We start from the raw sequence: 26,170 nt of genomic DNA, 5'->3' as shown, positions 1-26,170 counted from the left end.
GTTTGGATCGGGTCCAAATCAGGTATGGGTATAAAATATCCGTATTCATACTCGAAACTTTAATGGATAATTTTTTTTTACCCGTTAGCTATCTATATTTTATCAGGTTCGGTTTGGGCCGGATAGGATCTGGATCAAATATGATTTATCGAATATTTTAGAAAGCTTTACCAACATGTTTCAATTATATATTATATGATTATAGTTTTCTTTTTTGAGAAAAAGATAGCATGTTAGCTGCTTCATTCATTAAAGAATGAATTAAGCTACAAGAGTGAGGTAGAACAATCTCTGAATGATACCAAAATAAAAAAAATAAATAATAATAATAATAATAACAATAATTAAAAAAAGAAAAAAAAATATTTAAATTCCATTAAATTTCGGGGCCAAGGTATGCTCGTTTAAACACGCTGTTCTCTTCCCACTGAAGCTTCAAACGTATGATCGAGTTGACAGCTAGCAAGGGGTCAGCGTTCGCCATCCTAAAAATAACGACATTCCTTAACTTCCAGATGACCGACCAACTGGCTGTCAGTCTAGTCATTATGTTTCCAACCGATTGAGAACAAATCCCTTGCCATCCACTTATCCCATACGTACCTTACATCATCACCCAAGTCCCCAACCTGAACACCTTCCACAGCCATGGCAATCAAGAATCTGCTGAATACGCATTGCGAAAAAATGATTATATGATTATAGTTGGGTAACAAAATCGTAGGCGTTCTCCTTGTGATGTTTGTACACAATAATACGTACGTCGTACACTGACTTTGATGTACCGTATCTATAAAGAAAGGCAAAATACATATTACTTTTGCATTACCAATTTAAGAAAAGGAATTAATATATATTTGACCGTGCTTTCAAATTTGCAAAAGCCTAAGTTACTAACATATTACTTCAACTTCTTGGTTTCCAAATATTTTGAGAGATTACATTGGACTAATATTACAATTAAGGATGTGATACTCCTTCGGAGTTCCACCATGCATGTATGTTTCATTTGAGAAGAAGAAGAATACCCCTCGACATTGACCTTTCGTAAGAAATTAAGGGAGCACATTAATTAAGACCGCTATGTTAAATGATTAAATCTTGTCTGATATATGCCAAATCAAGACAAAAAATTAAGGACTTGACCGGCTAGTTTTCGGGTCATACATGCACTTAATCCTTTATTTGTAGTGCTGTAACGGGTACCTTCAAAGATCCTCTTAAATATTATTCATTAATCAGTATTTTTGTTTATTATAATATCATTGGCTCTCATCTTTTAGACGCTGGTTTAACTAAACTTATTTTATTGAAATTACCAACTCATTTGCAGTACTTAATAGTACTTAAGTAGCACTACTACGTTTGGGGATATTCTATATAACTTTCTCATATCATTCATTACTCTTCTTTATGTATCAAAGCTTTGTCTAGTTAATTAGTTAGTCCCTTGATATGCACAATGCATTAAGTTTTTGCAGAGTTTAATTTCAACCAAACAGATCACAAATAAATATTTTTAATTGTAGATTAGATTGCACAGTAGAAACCAGGGATCAGTGGTGGACAGGTCACATGCATGCACACTTGCAGCTAGATAATTAAGCCAACGATGCTTAGTCTCCATCAGGAAAGTTTGCTCCATATAGACCGTGGTTTGGAGTCCATCATATATACCTACATGCAGGGCCCACACACTTAACCATCCATCTCTTTCACTTATTTTTTACACTTCCCAATAGACTTTCTGATGCAAGGAAAAGGAAATTTAAGAGCCAACATAGAAAACCACATAAGAGAGAGAGAGGCCTCTAATAAGAGGTTGTCAAATAATGTGAATATATATATATATATATATACATATACATATATATATATATATATATATATATATATATATACATATATATATATATATATATACATATATATATATACATATACATATATATATAAATATATATATATAATAGTTTTAAAAAGTTGAGTTGCTAGACGAACGATGATATTTAAATCATTTCATATATATTCTGCGCCCTTTCTTAAATTCGTGCTATAAATATATTGATAAGTGCGCGAAGTAAATTTAAGTTAAATAGAAAAAATAATAAAAATTGGAAGTCAGATTGAATTTAAACTCGGAATGGCGACTGTAGATGCTAAATTAGCTAGAGCAAAATAATTCTTTCTTTCTAAAATTCGAAATTGTTTAGATAATAATATTCGTGACAATAATTCATTTTCATAATATTATATGTTCTAGAGAGAGAGAGAGAGACGACCACTCCTATCTCTTTTAATTTTTTTTTAAAAAATATATTATTTATTTGAGAGAGAGAGAGAGAGGGGACCTCTCGTAGGTACAGCAGGATGGCTTAGTTAATTGGAAAGGCCAAGTTTTTCTGGCGAAGAGATTTTGTTGGGAGGGCCAGCGAGGAGGTCGGAAGTGATGGAAACCAAACAGGCTATCCTTTTGACTTACTACAACCTCCCCAGAATAGTATAATAATAATAATAATATTAGAGTGTAGTGCATTATGATGTCTCGCTCGCTCGATCGCTCTCTTTCTGCTCTCTGTCTCTCAATATTGCTTTCTGTGCAATAATAATATCTCCCAAAAGGCAGCAGCCGGCGTCCTGTCCCAGAGAAGAGAAGAGAAGAGAAGAGAAGTAGCAGCTAGCTAGGCTGGCTTTCCATCGCCTCGCCACCATCAAATCAAAATAGGCCCAATTAAACCATCAAAGGGACAAAAAGAAGCTAGTAGGAGGGACGCCATATATTCGAGCCGGCCGGGGTTTAATTATATTAATTAGTAAGTACTAATATTGCGATCGAGTAATGGGAAGGGCTCCATGCTGTGACAAGGCGAGTGTGAAGAAGGGTCCTTGGTCTCCGGAGGAGGATGCCAAGCTTAAGGAGTTCATAGACAAGTATGGCACCGGCGGTAATTGGATTGCCCTCCCTCAAAAAGCAGGTATATATATATATATATATATATGTGCATGAGACATGCACACACATGCTTGCTTAATTTGGTTTAATTCTCTCCTGATCTGATCGATCCTCTTCTCATCAATTAATTTCCTTCCTTATATAGTTTCTTAATTAATTTTCCTTCCTCTCATGCATGGCCTGGGTGGTTTTTCTCCAGTTGGCCTGGGTGTACCTACCATTGGTTTAGTATCATCAACTCCTCTTAATTGATCAATTTGTTATAGGTTTGAAGAGGTGTGGGAAGAGTTGCAGGCTTAGATGGCTGAACTACCTTAGGCCCAACTTAAAGCATGGCGACTTCACAGATGATGAGGATAGAATCATCTGCACCCTCTTTGCCAGCATAGGAAGCAGGTGAGAAGGAAATATATACATACACAACTCATTCAAGGATCTATAATTTAGCTCTTCTTTTTTGTTCTCTCCCGTGGAAATTAAAACACAAGCTATCTACAGTCTTCCCTTTCTGGAAGGAATAAGGATATAGATCGAGATCCTCTCTCTCTCTCTCTCTCTCTCTCTCTCTCTCCCTCTACATCTATCATTTGTGATACGTACGGATGCGTGCGCGCCTTCTAAATTAACAAGAAGATATCTACAGATTTCTACTTGTAGATACTTGTTCTGCGCATCCGTATGCTACTGAGAACTATTCTTACCAATATCCACAACAATTAATCAGAAAAGAGATGTATCTCCGCAGAGCATGTCTTATCTTTTTTCGCTAATTAAGAGCCTGAGAGCCTAATGCCGAAGGATGTTAATTTTGGACAGATCTTGGCTCTTTCTCTCTCTATCTTGCATGTTTTCTTATGAATGCTATCTAAACATAGAAACATATATATCTAGGGACTCTTTATTGATGCTTAGTTTCCTATGCAAGCTAGCTACTGAGAACTATATATATATCTCATCAATATTAATTCATTACAAATAAGTAACCAGAAATAACATGCACCTCCATGGTCCATATGTCCGAGCCCAAATAGAAATTATGTTACTACTCTCTATTTCCATAAATACAGGTGGTCCATCATAGCCTCCCATCTCCCTGGCAGGACGGACAATGATATCAAGAATTATTGGAACACGAAGCTAAAAAGGAAGCTCTTGGGCATCTCTCCTCAGAAGAGGCCAAACCAACAACAACACCAACAACAGCTGCAGCAGCAGCAGCAGCAGCACCAACTCTTATTCTCTTCACAATCCTTATTATCGTCTCAAGATAACTACTATACTACCCAAGGTTCCCTCCTCACAGGCCTTCACGACCACTTGCCTACGCTATCCCAGGATGGTAACATTGTTCCTTCCACTACTTCAACTTTTACAAGTCCAAATTACCAATTCCAACTAAAGGAGAATACTAGAAACATGATCATGTTTGGGGGTGAGCAAAGCTGCAGCTCCTCAGATGGGAGCTGCACGCAGATAAGTTACGGCGGCGGAGGTGGTGGAGGGGAGCGCTTGGGCTTTGAGAGCTTTTTCTATGGCAGTTTTGAGGAGAACCAAAAGTGCTTCACTGGAGGAGGAGGAGGAGGAGGAGGAGGAGAAGGTGAGGTGGAAAGGAGTAATGGGCTTTTCTGGGACGCTCCATTGGAGTACAACTACGAGGAGATAAAGCAACTCCTTGTAAGTTCTAACAGTGGATGCAACAACAGCAGCAACAACAACAACAACAACAACAACAACGGCAGTAGCAACAGCTTCTTTATTGTGGATGACCCTGAAACAAGAAATGCAACAAAAGGGAGCTACAAAGCTTATTTTGAGTAGGTTTTTGGTCGGCGTGATCTGATGAAGACTTTGACAGCTTCTGAGTCCCTTCACGCATTTGGTGGTCTGGTCATCAGATTTGTGCGGCGCCTTAATTCCCTTTTTCGGCTGTAGCATACATTTACCATTTATACTTGGGCATTCGAAAGATGGACATCATATATCTATGTACATGCATTGTTAATTAGGTCTGCAAGATACATCATTACACAGTACTTAAATGTACACATATATGCATATCCAGTTCGGCTCAGGTGCAAGATGCACTAACAAACTAAGCTTTGAGGGCTTAAAAGAAGCTAATGGTTAATTATTAGATCATTGATTTTAGCATACATGTAGAAGCATTATGGAATTGAGCCTTCAAAGCTCAGTTTGTTAGGGCGCCGTGCACCTAAGCTAAGTTCACGCATGATCTAGATCTCTATAGCTAGTTTGGGCACTCGAAAATTATATGCTACGAAATTTTTCAATACCAACTTTGTATTGTATATTGGTAATGTTCCAAGCTTGAACTATTATTGGTTGGTAAGACAAAGTGTGCTGTGCTTAGCTAGGGTTTAATATTGGCACATGGAAAGAGTGACCGGGGGTGTACCCGAAGAAACATGTCGTGTCTGTCGATGATACATATTTTAATAGCATGTATAGTTTGTAACTAAGATTAGATTCGCATTAAAATTCGTAATATATTGATGCGGGCGTAGGACGGTTGTTTTGTAATCCCAACATCAGCTAACAAAGAGGCATATGCATGTTAGCTTTCTCTCTTCTTTTATTAATTATGCCCTACGCGTCCCAACAAATTGATTAAGGGAGATGGGTAGGGCTGTAATTAAGATAGAAAATGCACACTTAATGTCCAAAAGATAAAGTTTATGTACTTTGAGTTATCAAAACCGTTTACGTACTTCGAATTTTTCTTATTTGCAATATGATGGTTTTTTTTTTTTAATCCACCACTAAGTTATTATTTCTTGACATGTCTACTATTTAAGATTAAGATGAAAGGTGCTGATTGGATGTTGCAAAGTATATATAGATCAGGTCTATGTTGATAGAAAAGAACAGCAAAGCTCCAATATTTAAATGGCACAAAAAATGATTGAAAATAATTTAACCAAAGCACGCACTCAGTGGGTCTATCTTGGATTCTAATGCCATCTATAAACTCTTCCTTCTTAATAATTTTCTGCCAAAATAGACCAAATATGTCCCCCATCCAATGCCTCTTAATTAGTAAAGCTACAAGCTAACATTTAAAAATGTAGGTTTGTTGAAAATATTTTAGAGATTGGCCAGAAAACAATATATATATAGTTCAAACGAAGTCATCGAAATGAGAAGGGCAGGAAAAGTTACTTTTATACACACACACACACACACACACACACACACACAAATATATCCCTAGCTAGAAAAGACACACACAAATATATCCCTAGCTAGAAAATACCATAAATATGTGATATACCTGCACAATGTTTAAAAACATTTATATGCCTCTAAAACCGTCAAAAACATTGCAACAGATGGATGGTTATGCAAGTCCAAAATATTTTTCCTTGAAGAAAATTGTAGTTAACAAGAAACTGGATGTTTACAACAACCATTCAAATCCTTTCAGTAATTAACCGGCATGTGCTTATTTAACCTAGCTTTTATGACCTTTTCAATAACCTCACAGGTGCGTGTTTAACATATGTTTCAGAATAATTCGCTCACCTTGAGAGCAATAACAAAGGGTACTCCTGTTTGTAAATAAAAAAACGAAGGTTCAGAGTACGTACCTCCTGGATATTGCAAACTCAATATGAGTCTTTTCTTCTATTGCAATGTATAAAAGTCTTTGAGTTATTTATTATGAGAATAGTTAGCAACATCCCAACTCCATGGCCAAAAAAAAAAGAAAACTGTTAGATCATGTGCCTCGAAATTCTCTTATGTAAACCAGCTACATCTTTCGAATGAGATTTTACAATGCGTTACCAAGGAGAGTAATGTTGAAAGCTTATGCCTAAAACTACAATTGTTGTGTTGTGTATGATGAAAAGTCTTACCAACAACTCCATTTGAAACAGAAGTTGTACTCTCATCATCTGACAGAAGGTAAGACTATAAGGCAGAGGATCTGTTTACTAGAGGAAGATCTAAGTAGAGAAATTTTGATGACAGTAAAGAAAAGGCTAGGTCGAAATTTAAGCATAAAAAATTTGGTTTGTAGTTATTGCAAAAAGAAAGGCTACACTAAGACAGCCTGTTTCAAATCGATAGGAAAGGAATGAACCGAAGGGTGAGGCGATCAAAAGCAAAAAAGATTTAGTTAGTCGGCCGCGAAAGTACTAAAAGAAAATCAAGAAAGAGAGAACAAAAATAAAACAAACAAATATTTACGTGCATGGTTTGGCCACTTGCTTACTTTCACGAGAAAAGACAGTGAATATCTTCATTACAATTAAAATGGTGTACAAAATATGTTTCTTTTACAAAATACTAGTCCCAAAAATACACTCATACTCTCTCTCATGGCCGCACCATATTAATGGAATAAAAGACATTTATAATAGTGAATAAATACTAATATAACTAAGAATACAAATCTACTAAGGCTAGAAATAATCTTAATAAGATTAGGCATAATTTAAACATAACTTCATGAGTTAACCAAGTAGAATAGGGTTAAAAAAATCTTGTGGATTCAGAATTCAAGACATCTAATAATCTATATCTTGGCCTGAATTCTCTGACTTCTCCATCAAAACTGCAAAACGCTTCTGAAGTGCTACTAAACGTGCAAACCAAGTTTGCAGAATACTTAAACTTCATCACCGAAAAGACTTGACGAGCAAATCAGCAAAGTTTTCTGAAGTGCCATCTTCTCTTTCTCCACATATGTATTTTACAACCTCTATTGCATTAGAGTGACAACTTGTCGTAGAGTGAAACTTCTGGAGCGATAAAACTTCTCGATCTCAAACTTAATTTGTCGACACCTTAAATACCCAAAAAAAAAACAATCTCTAATACCAGTTTATTAGAAATTTGCAACTTATGCCGATATTGGATGTTCTCTAATACAAGTTTGTTATTATAAAAGTGAAAAAGATTTTGTTTGTCGAGCGCTAAAATACCAAAAGAAAATTTCAAAAAGAGAAGAAATTAAAATAAAGCACACAAATATTTATGTGGTTTGGCCACTGGCCTATATCCACAGGCGAAGACATAGTGAAGATTTTCATTATAATCAAAATGGTCTATAAAATATATTTTTAATTATCGTAAAATCCTAATCCTAAAAATACACCATACTTCCTCTCTTCTGCAGCACCAAATTAATACAATAAAAGGTACATTTATAATAGAAACTACTATTAATAGCACCAAGTTATTAGTGTTATTAGGTTTTTGTTTTTTGGATGAAGGGATGTGTGGATAGGATGATAGTGCTCCCTAGGGTTTAGTGGGTGGTTGGTGGAATACTATGATCTAGGGGTGGAAATGATCAACGGGGTAGATCTAATGGTGGAAAACATTGTAGTGTCCCTGAGGTTTGGATAGGATTGGCTACAGCATTAGTGACTGGTCGACACATTTGGAGAGTGTCGGACTGAGTCAGAGTCGTTTCTGCACGAAACAGATGCAGAAATGGACTCGGCGCACTCAAATAAGCAAAACTGGAGTTTTGCCAGTTTCGAGCGCCCAGAACTGGATTTAGGTCACCCAAAACTTGAGTGCAGAACTGAACAGAACTGGAAGCCAATTTGGATCCTAGTTTCGGGCGCCTAGAAGTGGGTCCGAAAATTCACTTCGTGAGTATCGTTTGCGCTGACATGTGGCTGGTGGTAGGTGAGGTCCGCCGGAGCCGGATATGGGCACAGCACACAGCGGGCGGAGGAACCGAAGGGGATCTTTTATGCAGCCTGGAGGTTTCGGATGCCCAGAACATGGTTTCGGGCGCCCGAAAATATGCATTTCTGCAGGGGCGGCAGATTGGAAATGTTGGCTCTTGAGGCTTATTTCACCCCTTCAACACCCTATAAATAGGTAGTGTTCGACCACAGTAAAGCCTTTTCGTTCCTTCTTCACAGAGAAGCTCCATTTTGCATCTAAGTCTCTCAAATTATTCCAAATTCCACAATTTCAAGCTTAAGGAGTGCTAATTCTGCAGATTTCCAGCAGCGACCTTTGGCGTTTTGGCTCGTGTACGACGTAGGAAGCTCCGTTTGCTGTAAAATTTGATTTGGAGGATCCTAGACTTCAAGAGGAATTCGTGGAGCCCATTTTGGCATAATTTGATTCAGGTTAGTTTGGTTAATTGCTGTTTTTCTGGACTGCTGCAGTATTGAAACTGAAATTTGAGTTTTGTGGATTTTCATAATGCAATCTTTGGAGGAAGCTGGATTTTGGACCTGAGGGTAATTCTCCATCTTAGTACACAGGTTTTGGAACCTTGCTTCACCAGATTTGAAGATCGAAAGGTGGAATTGACATTGAGATTAAAGGAATTTGAGCGTAGGGGCTGAATTTTAGTTTTATTGATAACATTAGTGGTATTGTTGTTTTAGTTCTTGGAGAATCCTTGCTGCTGGTCCAGGGGTGGTTTCGGTTGTGTATCCCAGCGGCTTCGCGACTTCTAGCTGTGCCCTGGATTAGCGTTAGAGGTGGGATAATGTTATGCTTACCGTATTTCGCGGATTTCCTCCTAAGTTGTATTGTTGTCAGCATGAATGTTGGTTATCATGTATCATGCTAATTAGCTCAACTTAATGGATTTGCATGTTTAGTGAATCTGAATTTTGGGGCTTAAATGTTAGTTAAATATACATGCTGGACTTGAAAAGTGACTTAGGAAAAAAGTGGTGTTTCTACACTGTCACATGTTAAAACTACCAGATTTAGCTCTAGGAGTTGTAGTTGTTTATATGACCGCAGTTTGGAGGGCGGTGGATATGCAGGATAGTGTAGATTGTATTTACGCTCGTGTTGGGATGCCAAGCTTATTTTTACAGCAGTGTTTAGGCTGTTCCGGACTGTCGGGTGCCGTTGTGGTGAACGGTGGACCCAGATTGCTGTTTTTGCATCAGATTGTGCCGAGGGCACGTAAGTTTGGTTGTTAAACTAGTTAGACCCTGTTTACTTGACTCTAACATGTGAGAGCCTGATTGAGCTCGACAGAGATACGCTTGCATACTCGGTTGGGTAGCGCCCACGAGTGCCACTCCAGAGTCGGGTTTTGTGTATTTGCGTTGGTTTCGTTTAGTCTTGGTTGGACTTGCTCTCCACGGACTGTTTAGCGTGGAGGTAGCTGTATAGTTTCGACAGGCGGGACGAGTGTGTCCACAGTCCGTGGGACGAGTATGTTTACAGTCCCTAGTGAGATTGGGTCAGAGATGGCTTTGTTCTACTGATAGCTAGTGTAGATCATGATAGTATAGGGGCATGTAGCTGTAGATTGTTTCCAATTTTCTTACTATCATTGTGTATCCCTTATGTAGACTTAGTGGGTGAGCCGTTGTGGTCGGTAGCCGTACCCACTGAAGACTACTTTTGCAGTAGTTCTCACGCCCAGTTGTGGATCTTTTGCATAGCCTCCTGTTCCGGCTGCTGCTACTACCGAGACTGATCGTGGCAAGGGCATTGTGAGTTAGCTAGAGCCCTTCCAGATGAGTTGCTGAGCTAGAGGAGTACCAGTTACAGGTAGTTATAGTTTTTGGTTCGTTACATACTGATGTTGTACCTCGCTGGAGCAAGTATTTTTGTACCTAGATGCTATATATGTATAGAACCACTGTTATTATATATGTTTTATTCCTTTCTAGCAGCTCTATACTACTGGTTGTAGTGTTGTTTGATTACAGGTACAGGTACAGCTTCGCTTCGTATACAGAAAAAATTTTTATGTATACAGCGGGTCTGTTAGCGTGCTCGTGAAAATGAGAAATCCGGGCGTGACAGATTAAGTTGGTATCAGAGCTTAGTATTAGGTCATTGGGACCTAGGAGCCCTAAGTTTGGCAAACCGTAGGAGAGGGTAAGACGCGAAAGGCGTGATTGGTCACGAAAGTCAGTGATTGTTTTGTTCTTACTCCTCCTAGAGTGGAGTGAGTGATTGAAGGAGTGCCTATTTGGGCCCAGAAAAATTATGTTGGCTGCAGACGAAATAATTTTGAGGAGAAACAGGGGCTGCCTTCTAGACTTTCGTTTGATTGGGCCGAGAGTGTTTGTGTTTTATCTGACCCTTTTTCTTTTCATGCAGCTATGTATCCACGTCGAGGCCGACCGTCGACGCGGGATCGTGCCGCACCTCCTGTGATGCCTGAGCAGGCAGAGCCGAGTACACGACCAAAGGCGAGTGCACCCCCCGATCTGAGTGAGCAATTGGCTGCCTTGACAGAGGTGACGAGGCAGCATGGGGCGTTGTTACAGAGGATGTGTGAGAGGTTAGCTCCGCCGTAGAGCACAGTACCAGAGCAGCCAGTTCCACCCCCGACTACTCCAGCGGCCACATCAGCCAGAGCTGTACCCCCACCAGTGGCAGTTCACACAGCGCCAGTTGCATCTTTTGGTGAGGCAGCACAGATGACTGAGGCTAAGCTGGAGCGTATTGGTGAGAGACTTGCCCGATTTCGTCGTTTTGATCTGTCGACTTATGATGGCAGCTGTACGGAGGCTTGGGTTGTCGAGGGCTAGGTCAGCACGATGGAGAAACTGTTTGAGGATCTGTTTATTCCTGAGCGGGAGCAGGTACATCTTGGAGTTCACTGTTTGGCCGGTGATGCACATACTTGGTGGAGGAGGGTAAGGCGAGACTATAGGTTGGTGGCTTCGCAGATGAGATGGGATGAGTTCTGTGGTATGCTATATGGGATATATTTTCCGAACAGTATAAAGCAGAAGCTCGAGGAGGATTTGAAGATACTCCAGCAGGGCGAGCGACCGGTTCAGGAGTACATCCGTGAGTTTACTCGATTCCTGAACTGTCCCTTTTGTAGCTAGAGATGAGGCGCACAGAGTATATCTTTTTCAGTGATGATTGAGGTCTGAGATTTTCAGGTTGGTGCAGGCGCCAAGGTTGAGGGCCTTGGACGCATCTATGGAGCAGGCCTTGTGGGTAGAGAGAGGTGATGCATCAATTCGAGAGAGGACTCACGTCCCAGGGCAGAGTCAGGACAGGAAGCGGCCCTTTCCAGATGATGGAGGACAGTCGAGCAGGAGGCCTCTGCCGAGGCCTCCACGATCACGTTCTAGGGTGGTGGGTCTTCGGGGCGTCAGCGTTCCAGGGGATCCCTTCAGCAAGGACAAGCACAGCGGACTTCGCAATGTATGATCTATGGGGGACCACACTGGCCCCGACAGTGTAAGCAGAGAGAGGGCCGTTGTTTTACTTGTGGTCAGCCTGGACACATGAGGTCAGCTTGTCCCCGAGCAGCATTACCAGCACCATCGACAACATCAGCGCAGCCAGCGCCTCAGCAGTCTTACGGAGCACCACCGAGTTACCGCGAGGAGGATAGAGTATCTGTGCCGCGTCAGGGTGAGCAGCGATAGCAGGCTCCGAGTGGCAGGATATATGCAGCTAAGGTGGAGGACTCTACAGCAGCCGACTGAGTGGTGGAAGGTATCATTTTGATTTCCGGCATTAGAGCTCGTACACTTTTTGATACCGGTGCATCGTATTCTTTTGTTAGCCGAGCATTTGTATTGTTGCATGGTCTAGAGTTAGGGTCATTATCACAGGTACAAAAGGTGCAAATCCCCGACTATGTTTTACAGGTTGCAGAGTACTGTTGGTCGTGTCCGGTGTTGTTAGATTCGTGGATCATGCCCGCAGAACTATTAGTTTTAGGGCAGCTGTTGGACTTTGACATTGTGCTCGGCATGGATTGGTTTGCGCGGTACTATGCTATTATTGACTGTGGAGCAAGGACTGTGACGTTCCGCGAGTCAGGCCAGGAGGAGTTCACTTTCAGAGGCTGTAGGAGTATGTTGTTTGCCACTTGGATTTCTTCGGCGAGGGCAAACAGCTGATGAGTAGGGGATGTATTGCTTTTCTGGCCACGGTTGTGGAGGTGCCTATGGCGGCACCGGCACTCGAGGATATTCCTATAGTCCGCGTGTTTTCGGATGTGTTTCCCCCAGAGTTGACGACGATGCCGCCGGAGAGGGAGATCGAGTTTGTGATTGATGTAGTTCCTGAAACTGCACCAATCTCGAAGGCACCTTATCGAATGGCACCGGCAGAGCTGAGAGAGCTAAAGGTGCAGCTTCAGGATCTGATGGATAAGGGGTATGTGAGACCCAGTGTATCGCCTTGGGGAGCGCCGGTGTTATTTGTGAAGAAGAAGGATGGTTCACTTAGATTGTGTGTGGATTACCGGGAGCTGAATAAAGTGACCATCAAGAACAAGTATCCTTTGCAGCGCATTGATGATCTGTTTGATCAGCTGCAAGGATCTTGTGTCCTCTCGAAGATTGATCTTCAGTCATGTTACCACCAGTTGAGGGTGAGGGCCGAGGATATTCCCAAGACTGCTTTTCGGACTCGGTACGGGCATTATGAGTTTACTGTGATACCTTTTGGATTGACAAATGCTCATGCCGCATTTATGGATTTGATAAACAGAGTGTTCAAGCCGTTCTTGAATAGATTTGTGGTAGTCTTCATTGATGATATTTTGATATACTTCCGGAGTGATGCCGAGCATGAGGAGCACTTGAGGATTGTGCTACAGCTTCTGAGAGATAAGAAGTTGTATGCCAAGTTGAAGAAGTGCGAGTTCTGGTTACGGGAGGTTGCTTTCTTGGGTCATGTGATTTCTGCAGTTGGGGTAGCAGTGGACCTGAAGAAGATTGATGCTATTCGGGGTTGGCCTAGACCGACGACGGTGATAGAGGTGAGGAGTTTCCTTGGACTTGCTGGTTATTACCGTCGGTTTGTGGAAGGCTTTGCGAAGCTTTCCACACCCCTCACTCGATTGACTGTAAAGGAATTAAGTTCATCTGGAGTGAGGATTATCAGAGGAGCTTTGATCAGTTAAGACAGAGGTTGACCTTGACTCCTATCCTTGCCCTTCTAGTGATGGGGGAAGGATTTGTGATCTACAGTGATGCATTGCACAGTGGTTTGGGCTGTGTGTTGAGGCAGCATGGTAGGGTAATTGCTTATGCTTCACGGCAATTAAAGAATTACGAAAAGAATTACCCTACGCATGACTTGGAGCTTGCCATAGTGGTTTTTGCATTAAAGTTGTGGCGGCAATACTTGTATGGCGAGCAATGCGAGGTGTTTACTGATCATAAGAGTCTCAAGTATCTCTTCACCCGAAAAGAGTTGAATTTGAGACAACGCCGGTAGTTGGAGTTATTGAAGGACTATGATATTAGTATTCAGTATCACCCCGGTAAGGCGAATGTGGTGGCAGATGCGTTGAGCAGGAAGTCATTGTAGAGCTTGAGCATGTTGATCACTCAGCAGAGGCTGTTACTTGAGGAGCTATAGCGGTTGAGGCTCGAGGTTGTGTCCCCTGTGTCTACTGCAAGACCGATGTCTATGGTCTTGCAGCCTACTCAGTTCGATAGGATCCGAGAGAAACAGAGTGGAGACCCGTACTTATTAAGAATTCGAGAGCAGTTAGAGAGGGGACAAGCATAGGGTTTTGCTGTGGACAGTTCGGGAGTACTGCGGTACAGGGACCGACTGTGTGTGCCTATAGATTTAGAGATCCGAGAGGATATATTGAGAGAGGCTCATTGTTCACCTTATACGGTTCACCCTGGTGGAACCAAGATGTATAAGGATTTGAAGGCATAGTTCTGGTGGAATGGAATGAAGAGGGATATTGACAGATTTGTAGCTCAGTGTTTAACTTGCCAACAGGTAAAGGCAGAGCATCAGGTATCTGCTGGCAAGCTTCAGAGTCTGCCAATACCCGAGTAGAAATGGGAGTAGATCATGGTGGACTTCGTCATGGGGTTGCTTAGAGCACAGGGTGGTTTCGATGCTATTTGGGTGATAGTAGACAGACTAACTAAGTCTGATCAATTCCTACCAGTACAGACCACCTGGTCCAGGGAGAGACTCGCGCAGCTATATCTGGATGAGATTGTTAGGCTGCATGGTGTGCCGATTTCGATCGTATCTGACAGAGACCCGAGGTTTGTTTCATACTTTTGGAGAAGTCTTCAGACAGCCTTGTGTACACAGTTGCATTTCAGTACAGCGTTTCACCAACAGACGGATGGTCAGTCAGAGCGGACCATTCAGACTCTGGAGAACATACTGAGGGCATGTGTCCTGGACTTTGGAGGAGGGTAGTATCGACATTTGAGACTGGCTGAGTTTGCATACAACAATAGCTATCAAACGAGTATCGAGATGGCTCCGTTTGAGGCATTGTATGGACGCAGATGTCGATCCTTTTTGTTTTGGAGTGATGTGGGTGAAAGGAAAACGCTAGGGTCTAAGATCTTACTAGAGGCTGAGGAAAATGTTAGAGCAGTGCGACGACACCTTTTGATAGCTTAGAGTTGCCAGAGGACCTACGCCGATACCAGGAGACAAGACTTAGAGTTCTAGGTTGGAGACCATGTGTTTCTGAAAGTCTCGCCGTCCAGAGGCATATGCAGATTTGGAGTTCGTTGAAAGTTGAGTCCACGCTTTGTTGGCCCTTTTGAGGTATTGGAGCGAGTTGGACCAGTTGCCTATAGGATTGCTCTACCCCTATGACTGGCCGGTATTCATAATGTTTTCCACGTCTCAGCATTGAGGAGATATGTGTTCGATCCGTCTCACGTGATAGACTTCACTCCGCTTGAGCTTTGCAAGGACTTGAGATATCAGGAGCGACCGGTGCGGATTCTGGCTCGTGAATTGAAAGGATTGCGCAACCGGGTCATTTCTTATGTAAAAGTGCAGTGGAGTCATCACAAGGAGCGAGAGGCGACTTGGGAGCCTGAGACGGTGATGCGGGAGTCCTACCCCTACTTGTTCGATGCTCCGGATTGACGTATGAATTTAAGTTTCGGGGACGAAACTTTTTATAGTGGGGAAGGATGTAGTGTCCCTGAGGTTTTGATAGGATTGGCTATAGTATTAGTGACTGGTCGATACATCTGGAGAGTGTCGGACTGAGTCGGAGTCGTTTCTGCACGAAATGGATGCAGAAATGGACTCGGCGCACTCAAATAAGCAAAACTGGAGTTTTGCCAGTTTCGGGCGCCCAGAACTGGATTTGGGTCGCCCAGAACTTGAGTGCAGAACTGAGCAGAACTGGAAGCCAATTCGGATCCTAGTTTCGGGCGCCTAGAAGTGGGTCCGAAAATTCACTTCGTGAGTATCGTTTGCGTTGACATGTGGCTGGTGGTAGGTGAGGTCCGCCGGAGCCGGATATGGGCGCAGCACACCGCGGGCAGAGGAACTAAAGGGGATCTTTTGTGCAACCTGGAGGTTTCAGACGCCCAGAACATGGTTTTGGGCGCCCAAAAATGTGCGTTTCTGCGGGGCGGCAGATTGGAAATATTTGCTCTTGAGGCTTATTTCACCCCTTCAACACCCTATAAATAGGTTGTGTTCAACCACAGTAAAGCCTTTTCGTTCCTTCTTCACAGAGAAGCTCCATTTTGCATCTAAGTCCCTCAGATTACTCCAAACTCCACAATTCCAAACTTGTGGAGTGCTAATTCTGCAGATTTCCAGCAGCGACCTTCGGCATTTTGGCTCGAGTACGACGTAGGAAGCTCCGTTTGCTGTGAAACTTGGTTTGGTGGATCTTTGACTTCAAGAGGAATTCGTGGAGCCCATTTTGGGAGAATTTGATTCAGGTTAGTTTGGTCAATTGCTATTTTTCTGGACTGCTGCAGTATTGAAACTGAAATTTGAGTTTTGTGGATTTTCATAATGCAATCTTTGAAGGAAGCTAGATTTTGGACCTGAGGGTAATTCTCCATCTTAGTACACAGGTTTTGGAACCTTGCTTCACCAGATTTGAAGATCGAAAGGTGAAATTGACATTGAGATTGAAGGAATTTGAGCGTAGGGGCTGAATTTTAGTTTATTGATAACATTAGTGGTATTGTTGTTTTAGTTCTTAGAGAATCCTTGCTACTGGTCTAGGGGTGGTTTCGGTTGTGTATCCCAGCGGCTTCGCGACTTCTAGTTGTGCCGTAGATTAGCGTTAGAGGTGGGATAATGTTATGCTTACCGTATTTTGCGGATTTCCTCCTAAGTTGTATTGTTGTCAGCATGAATGTCGGTTATCATGTATCATGCTAATTAGCTCAACTTAATGGATTTGCATGTTTAGTGAATCTGAATTTTGGGGTTTAAATGTTAGTTAAATATACATGCTGGACTTGAAAATTGACTTAGGAAAAAAGTGGCGTTTCTACACTGTCACGTGTTAAAACTACCAGATTTAGCTCTAGGAGTCGTAGTTGTTTGTATCACCGCAGTTTGGAGGGCGGTGGATACGCAGGATAGTGTAGATTGTATTTACGCTCGTGTTAGGATGCCGAGCTTATTTTTACAGCAGTGTTTAGGCTGTTCCGGACTGTCGGATGCCGTTATGGTTAACGGTGGACCCAGATTGCTGTTTTTGCATTAGATTGTGCCGAGGGCACGTGAGTTTGATTGTTAAACTAGTTAGACCCTGTTTACTTGACTATAGCCTGTGAGAGCCTGATTGAGCTTGATAGAGATACGCTTGCATATTCGGTTGGGTAGCGCCCACGAGTGCCACTCGAGAGTCGGGCTTTATGCGTTTGCGTTAGTGTCGTTTAGTCCTGGTTGGACTTGCTCTCCACGGACTACTTAGCATGGAGGTAGCTGTATAGCTTCGACAGGCGGGACGGGTGTGTCCACAGTCCCTGGGACGGGTATGTTTATAGTCCCTAGTGAGATTGGGTCAGAGATGGCTTTGTTCTACTGATAGCTAGTATGGATCATGATAGTATAGGGCATGTAGCTGTAGATTGTTTCCAATTTCCTTACTATCATTGTGTATCCCTTCTATAGACTTCGTTGGTGAGCCGTTTTGGTCGGTAGCCGTACCCACTGAGGACTACTTCTTTTGCAGTAGTTCTCACGCCCAGTTGTGGATCTTTTGCAGAGCCTCCTGTTCCGGCTGCTACTACTACCGAGACTGATCGTAGCAAGGGCATTACGAGTTAGCTAAAGCTCGTCCAGACGAGTTGCTGAGCAAGAGGAATACCAGCTACAGGTAGTTGTAGTTTTTGGTTCGTTACATACTGATATTGTACCTCGCTGGAGCGAGTATTTTTGTACCTGGATGCTATGTATGTATAGAAATTCCTTTCTAGCAGCTCTATACTACTGGTTATAGTATTGTTTGATTACAGATACAGGTACAGTTTCGCTTCGTATACAGGAAAATTTTTTATGTATACAGCGGGTCTGTTAGCGTGCCCGAAAAAATGAGAAATCCGGGGCGTGACAAACATGGTATAGCACCAACTGTTGGGTGCTATTAATAGCATTGTAGCCAGACTCTTTATAATAGTAACTAAATCATAATACAACTAGAAATACAAATTTAATAAGATTAGGAATAATCCCAATAAAATTAGGCATAATCTAAACATAACTTAATAGAATGATTAAAATAGAATAGGCTTATAAAAATTTATAGTTTTAGAATTCGAGACATCTAACAAAAACTCTCTTAAAACTTTTGTTAAAATTTAACTCCATGCAGGCAAGATATAGGCCCTAATTCTAAGAATAGGCCACAAATTTGTTTTCAAAAAATTCTATGGTTTCATACTCAATAATCTAAATGATGATTATCTTTTCTTTTTAGGGTGAGGCTAGCTAGAAAATATCCACAACACGATTTGAAGTAGAGGACTCTGTACGGCATTTCCTTTCTTAGAAGAAAAATGATTTAGAGACATACAGGTTCCAGTTTAGAGCACCTAACATAAATATAAGACTAATATATACTTTATTACACTCTACTTAATTTGTGCTCATTTCATTTCCTACGTAACTTTTGTCTTTTTTGGGAGCTTAATTGGGCGAACGATCGGGTGGGCATAAAAATTTTGTTGCAGTTATATTAAGTTTGTTTTCTATACTTTTGTAGAGTTATATTTGGCCAGTTTTTAATTTAATTAATTTAAATGTGCATATGTAAGATGCTAGATTTTTATAGGAGCATATTAGCAACTGTGTAAGTAAATAACTAATTAATCATATCTAAGAAAATTAATTTGATCACAACTCAAAATTATTTACGGTAGAATGAAACAAAGAAATTTTTTATAGATATATATTTATATAATATATTTAATTAAAATATATGTGAGAGAAAAATTTAAAGGGTCTTGTCATGTCACGCTCCGAGCCCGCCTATTTGGCCGGTTTCGGGCACGCCGACAGACCGCCGAACGGACAGAGTTTTTCCGGTACCGCGGACAGAGTCTCCCCTATACATACAAGGCGTCGCAATCAATACAATGTACAAAGTTCCAACTATGAACACATTTCAATCAAAGATTGCATAAGGAAGTATCAAAAACATAATCTACTTGTTATTACAAGCATTCACATTCACTAGATATATTTTACATCACAATTACATTTTACATTTAACTTCCAAATACAATCAAAATTATTACAACATTGTTCATTCTTTCCTTTTCTTTTCTTCTACACCCCTAACTAGGCTGACTCGGGGTACCGCTATCTCTGGTCTCGGTGGTAGGGTGCTAACTATGGAGCTACGCCCTCGCCTCGCGCCGCTGCGCTGCTCATGTGTGAACCTGTAACACCCCAAAACAACGTGGAGTGAGAACCAACTCGATGGTTCCAATGGGTACGGCTACCTAAGGGAAAAGCTCGACCAATAGGTCCAAGGGAGGCACTGCAACATGTTAGTCCAACAAATATCCAACAGATATATATATATATATGCGATAATTGAAATATATGTCATGCCTCACAACCATGCAATATGAAAATCATGCGATTTATGCAACCAATTAGTAGTTCAATCGAAACTACTTTAATCCTGCTATTCATAGCTCATTCAATTGACCTCGAAGTTATTTCTCTATTTTAAACTAATATCAATTACCATTCTGATCATAGGGTCTCATTTACCTTTACCAACTATCAACCCGACTCGGTCTCGAGTCAATCATTCGCGGAGTACCGCGCAAAGGCAGGCTCGAGGCGAAGGACGTCTTACTTGCACCTCAGCCTTAAGTCCACTCAACTAGGATATTATTATAGCTCATGTGCTTGTTACCCAATCTCTTGGCTAACCCGAAGGTTTCGCCCTCAACAAACTCACCAACCCAAAATCCCATTAACCGGGGAGATACCCGCTACAACCCGGTGGGACCGTCCTCTGGGGAGATAACCGCTACAACCCAGTGATGTCGACTCCGGAGCACATTGCCCGAGGGGGAGCTACCACAACCTCGAGCAAGGACTAAAGGTGAGTATGATCAATGATCAAATCCAAAATCTTGAGGATGTCAAGTTCAATCAATTCCTTAACTTTAGGAAAACTATGCTCAAATGACCCTAACTCTAGAGTTGAAATGTCATAATATTTCAATCATTCTTTTCTTTGCATTCTTTGCTATCACTTGTGTCATATACACTACTATATTCTCGGACTCGTGCCACACTTGTTTTCTAAGTGTTCAACATACCATAAGTGTTTCCACTATACTAATCATATGCCACTCGATCTAATATATATAGATTGTCCACGTCACATATCATAGTTCATATGTCATTGTTTTCCAATGTCGAGTTTTCTAACCATCCAAGAGTTATAGACCTAAGTTCAACATGCATATGTTATTTAACATAGTCCACAATATATCAACGTGCATATATATCAACTCATATCTCAAGATATATCAACATGCATACATTTCTATCTACTATGTTCCACAATATGACAATATGTCATCAAGTATGTTTTTCTATTTAACATAATCCACAATATGTTAATTCATAATATGTCATCATACATATAGGCATTATCCAAAATAGTCCATACTTAGCATCTCATGCATTCTTTTAGCATTTAATTCATTATGCATCTCATCTCATTGGTAGGTAATCTCAACTACATAGTATGTTTCAAGCATTCATATCATCATGTAAGCCTACCAACACAACTATATGCATCAATTAGAAAACCATTACTCTTAGACATATAGGCGACCTAGTCGCTTCGGTGAGCACAATCCACCTCATTTCGCATTCCGATTGCTTGTCGACACTTGCAATCGGCCTCCCGCGGCACCCGGCATCCGGTTTGGCCCGATCTCTCGCGCGACCACCCGAACGGCCTCCAATTCACGATCCGGAAATTAAAGGTCTTCGGTTATGTACCACGATACTTCAAATCCGTTTTCATGAGTATACGATGTCGCCTCGGCCCTCCAGGCGAAAACGAAGCTTAAACGTCCGTTTCTTTAATAACTTCGCAACGGCTCGACGAATTGCCGAACCGACTTCGCCAACGCGTTCGTTTACCTAGCAATTAGGTTTACGGAGGGTCAAATTAGATCAAACCCATCTATTAGCAAAAATTGCATTTTGGAGTCCTAGGTTGCAACTATGCAAGAATTAACTAAATTGATCCTACATTCTAGCATTTATCCTCTATTTAGCATGCTAGAATTCCAAATAAACCATTTCTATGGATTATACATGAAGCTTTAAAGATCTACCATGAGAGGGCTCAAGAAGCTCACCTCAAATTTAGCTCCAAACCATGGAGAAGATGAAGAAGATGAAGATGATCCATCTCCAAGCTTCAATCTCCACCAATTTCTTTAATTTTGGGAGAGATTTAGAGAGAGAAAGCGAGGTTTTCTCTTTTCCTTTCCATGCGTGTGTGTTGCGTGTGTGTGTGCGGGTTGTGTTCGGCTGGGAGGAAGAAGAAGAAAGGAATTTAATCCCTACAAATCAGCCCCACTACTACACAACCTTTCAGTTTAGTCCCTCAAATCTGATAAGTTTCGTTGGAGCCCTTCTGAACATCCGTTTAAGCTCAAATTTGACAGACAAGCTCGGTTTAACGTACGGAGTAAGAATATATTTTAAGTTTTCAGTTTCGACACCATTTGGTCACCGAAAACTGTACCGAACTGTAATCTTTATCAGATAACTCTCGGATTTTATTTCTTACTCTACGGGTGTCAGAAAAATATGAAACTTTAAATCTAGCCTCATAAAAATATTTCTGACTTATCCTCCAATTTTCATAATTTTCTGAGACTGTGCATTTTCTGCTAATTTATCTGTCCCGTTTCCAACAGAAAATTCTAAATCTTCTGTTTCCAGTCCGATTTCAGCACAAGTCATTTCTAACTTATATTTTACTCCTATAAATTCAATAAAAATAGTTTTTCACACTATTTTTATTTATTTTTATTTTTATACCAAAATCTGGTATGTTACATGTCAGCAATTAGATAATTTTATAGAAAAAAGTACGTGAAAATGTAAAAATAAAGTAATTGAAAAGGCTTGGTAACAGTGAATTATCAGGAAGTATATTAGTTTATAAAACTATATTTGTGAAAAAATTAGAGCTAAAACTATTAAAATAATTTAAATGAATTGATAAAATAATAGAAAAATAAGGATAATGGAGCTTTAGAAGAATATGCATGTCACCTTATGGCTCCCCTTATTACAAAGGCATTGGGCTAAAAGATTTGCACACCTTAATTATTCTGGAGGATAAATATTTATATACATATCTATAGATATAATGAATCATGAGTTTTACTGTGGCCGACGTGTCGGCTTCTCAGTGCCCCCCTCTCTACCGTTTCTTCTTAGACGGGTGCGGGCGCGGGAGGGGCGCGAGCACGCGCGAGGCGCGGGTCACGCGCAAGTGGCAGCACGGGCAGGCGCAAGCGCGGGTCACGCGCAGTGCGCACATGGCAGGCCTCCCCCTAGGGCTCTCTCTTTCTCTCTCTCTCTCTCTCTTTCTCGCCCACGTGCGCGAGCGCCCGGGGGGCGCGGGTCGCGCGTACATGGCCGAGCGCACACCCCCGGCTTTCTTTCTCTCTCTCTCTCCCCCTCTCTCCCTCTCCCCACCTCCCGGCTCTCTCTCTTTCTCTCGTGCGCGCGCGTGCGCGCGCGTGTGCACGAGGAGCGCAAGCGGGCGCCGGGCACGAGTCGCGCCCACATGGCAGGGCGCCCCTCTACCCGGTTCTCTCTCTCTCTCCCCCTCTCTCNTAAACATCTATTTTCTATTTTCTCTACATTAAAAGAGCGTTTGGGGACCAAAGGGTGACACGTGTCCCCCCAAACCCCCTTTACTCTCTCTCCCTCTATATATACTAGTGAAGGTCCGCGCTTCGCGGCGGTAAATTTACGGAATTTCTAAAATATTTGAATAGACTATTTAATATTATTTACCAAAGTTAGAATAAAAGTATATATAAGAATATATTTCTATGTTTACATTGTTATCATTTAAATTTTTAAATTTAAGTTTAATTTTTTTAATGTTTAAATCTAATTTTAAATTTTAAACTTCAACATTTTATATTATTTAAAATTTAAAAAAGAAGTGGGACACACAGGGCACCCCAAACCCGGGGAGCCGGCGGGTAGATAATATTTCAGTAAATTAATATATATAATTTTTAAACTGTAAGCATTCATAATTTGAATATAAATTTTAAAATCTAAAATATAGGATCTAAAATTTAAAATTTAAAACAGTAAAATTTTAGTTTTAGTAAATTTTAAATTTCAAAATTCAATATTTTAAAATATCAAATATTAAATTTTAATTTTAATTTTACTTTTTTATATGTGATCCACAATCCTACAAAATAAAAAAAGTTAGAAAAGAAAAAAAAAAAAGAAAAAAGACGCTTGCCCGTAATCCATCGAAATAAGGATATATTCGATTTAAAATTTAATATTTGATATTTTAAAATATTGAATTTTGAAATTTAAAATTTAAAACTTAAAATTTAAAATTTTATATTTTACCTTAATTACTAAAACTAAAATTTTATTATTTTAAATTTTAAATTTTAGTTCCTAAATTTTTTATTTTAAAATTTATATTCAAATTATGAATGCTAAAAGTTTAAAAATTATATAAATTAATTTAGTGAAATATTATCTACCCGCCGTGAAGCCGGGTCCTATACTAGTGAGAGAATATTCTAGAGACTAATTTACAAGAAAATAATAAAACATATGGCACATAATTATCAGCTTGATATGTTTCCTTCTATAGGATGATCCAATCAATTTCCTTGTAAATGGGGCTAATTAGAAAAGCTTCTTTCTATGGCACTGCTGTATTTATTTTTTGATTTTGAGGATTAGATTGCTCCATTGAATATGATTGAAATTTGTTTCCTTCTATACGCCCCCGCAAGATGGCGGATCCGTCAGATACGCCCATCTTGGATCGTAAAAGATGAAATCGATTGGCGGAGAGTGGCTTGATGAGCACGTCGGCTAGTTGATCACATGATGATATATGAGAAACCCAAAGTGACCCTTTAGATATGTGATCGCAAACAAAATGATAATCGATAGAGATATGCTTTATACGAGAGTTGAACACTAGATTAGCACAAAGATAAGTAAAGACAACATTATCGCAGTATATAGTTGGCTGATTGTTGATCTTGATACCAAGTTCATGAAGAAGGGATTGTACCCATATTATTTCAGCTGTGGTGGCAGCAACAGCCTTATATTCTACTTTTGTTGGTGACCGAGCTGCGGAACGTTGCTTACGAGAGCACCAAGAGAGAGGATATATATAGCCCAAAAATACCAAATAGGCAGCAGTAGAGATATAATCATCTTGATTACCAGCCCAACCAGCATCCGAAAAGGCTTGTAGATGAAGTGAAGAATTTTTCTTGACATGAAGACCATGGTAGATAGTAGTCTTAAGATAACAAAGTAGACATTTTAGTGCAGTTCAATGATTTTGAGTTGGAGCATGCATGAATTGGGATAATTTATTTACAGTAAAGGAAATATCCGGTCGAGTGAGAGAGAGATATTGAAGGCCTCCTCCAAGTTGTCTATATTCTATAGCATTAATTGGACATGAGCTGTCATTGAGAGCCAGTGGAGTGGAAGAAATTGGTGTTGACACCGGCTTAGCACCGCCCATAGTTGCTCGGTCAAGTAGGTCACGAATGTACTTATGTTGCGAGAGAAATAGCCCGCTTGGAGTAGGAATCACTTCACCACCCAAGAAATAGTGGTGGTCCAAGGTCCTTCAGTTTATTGGATAGAGTATGAATAAACTTAGAGATAACGATGACATTATTACCAGTGATCAAAATATCATCCACATACTAGCAAATAGATAATGACGCCATCGCAAAAATAAATGAATAATGAAGCATCTGATTTAGACTGGACGAACCCATTGGCAGTGATAAAAGAGCTAAGTTCAGCGTACCATGCACGTGGTGCTTGCTTAAACCCATAAATGATTTTTCGAAGGCGGCACACATGAGTAGGGCGCGCCGAATCAATAAAACCAGGAGGTTGTTTCATGTACGTAAACCTCTTCATGAAGTGTCACGCCCCGCAACTACCAATTTGGTCGGTTGCGGGCCTGTCGAACAGACGCCGAACGGACAGCATCTCCCTTGTCAACTCAAGGCTAAACAACAAGTCATGTACATCAAGTTGCCCATGAAAAACTTGAACAACGTACACGATCAACGCGAGTATAACAAGTAAGCGATTACACAAGCATACAAGTGAGCAAAAGAGAGAGAGTTCTAATATTACAACCATTTAACATTTACACAATTGATTACATGTTTATCTCTGAAAATGTAATACATGGTTTACAAGTTCATCATCTATATACATAAGTAGCTCTCCAAAATTCTCACCATCATATACATCACCTATGTACACGAGGGTACTCTAATGCAAATAGGAAAAGCTACTAGCTAACTAGGGCGCTATGCCCTTACCGCGGTTCTCGCCCGGTCCGCTCGTACTCGGCCCTGGGGTAAGAACTATATAAATATAGTTCTTAGTGGGTTCGGCCGCCGACTCCGCCGATCTCCCCACTAGGTCTAAGCAGGCATAAGCAGATAGATAGATAGAAAATATGGAATTGAACTGCTAACATAATATGTATTCCACTAACATGCTACTATGCCTTAATCAATAGCAAATGAATGAAATCTACATAGTAATGAAGTCAGCTATCATGCTACTATGTTCAAGAAGTTATGTCATTCATGTTATAACCCAATCACTTGGCTAACCCAAAGGTTTGCCTCGACTCATATCTCAAGTCTCATAGGTGGGGAGCTACCCCACTCTTATCCCACTCGAGACCGCCTGTGAGGCAACTACGTTTGCCCCTCGCGTGACAACTCCGAA

At 40.7% G+C, this 26,170-nt stretch overlaps 1 protein-coding gene across 1 annotated transcript; it reads left to right on the top strand.

Annotated features, from left to right (window-relative positions):
• LOC109713839 (transcription factor RAX2-like) lies at positions 2,554-5,306 on the top strand. Its single transcript, XM_020238073.1, has 3 exons — positions 2,554-2,975; positions 3,220-3,349; positions 4,021-5,306. The coding sequence occupies exons 1-3, from the start codon at positions 2,840-2,842 to the stop codon at positions 4,769-4,771; spliced, it is 1,017 nt and encodes a 338-aa protein (XP_020093662.1). The 5' UTR covers positions 2,554-2,839; the 3' UTR covers positions 4,772-5,306.

This window comes from Ananas comosus, linkage group 8, assembly GCF_001540865.1.
Source record: "Ananas comosus cultivar F153 linkage group 8, ASM154086v1, whole genome shotgun sequence".
NCBI classification, from domain to species: Eukaryota; Viridiplantae; Streptophyta; class Magnoliopsida; order Poales; family Bromeliaceae; genus Ananas; species Ananas comosus.
This window is presented reverse-complemented; position numbering and strand designations above follow the sequence as displayed.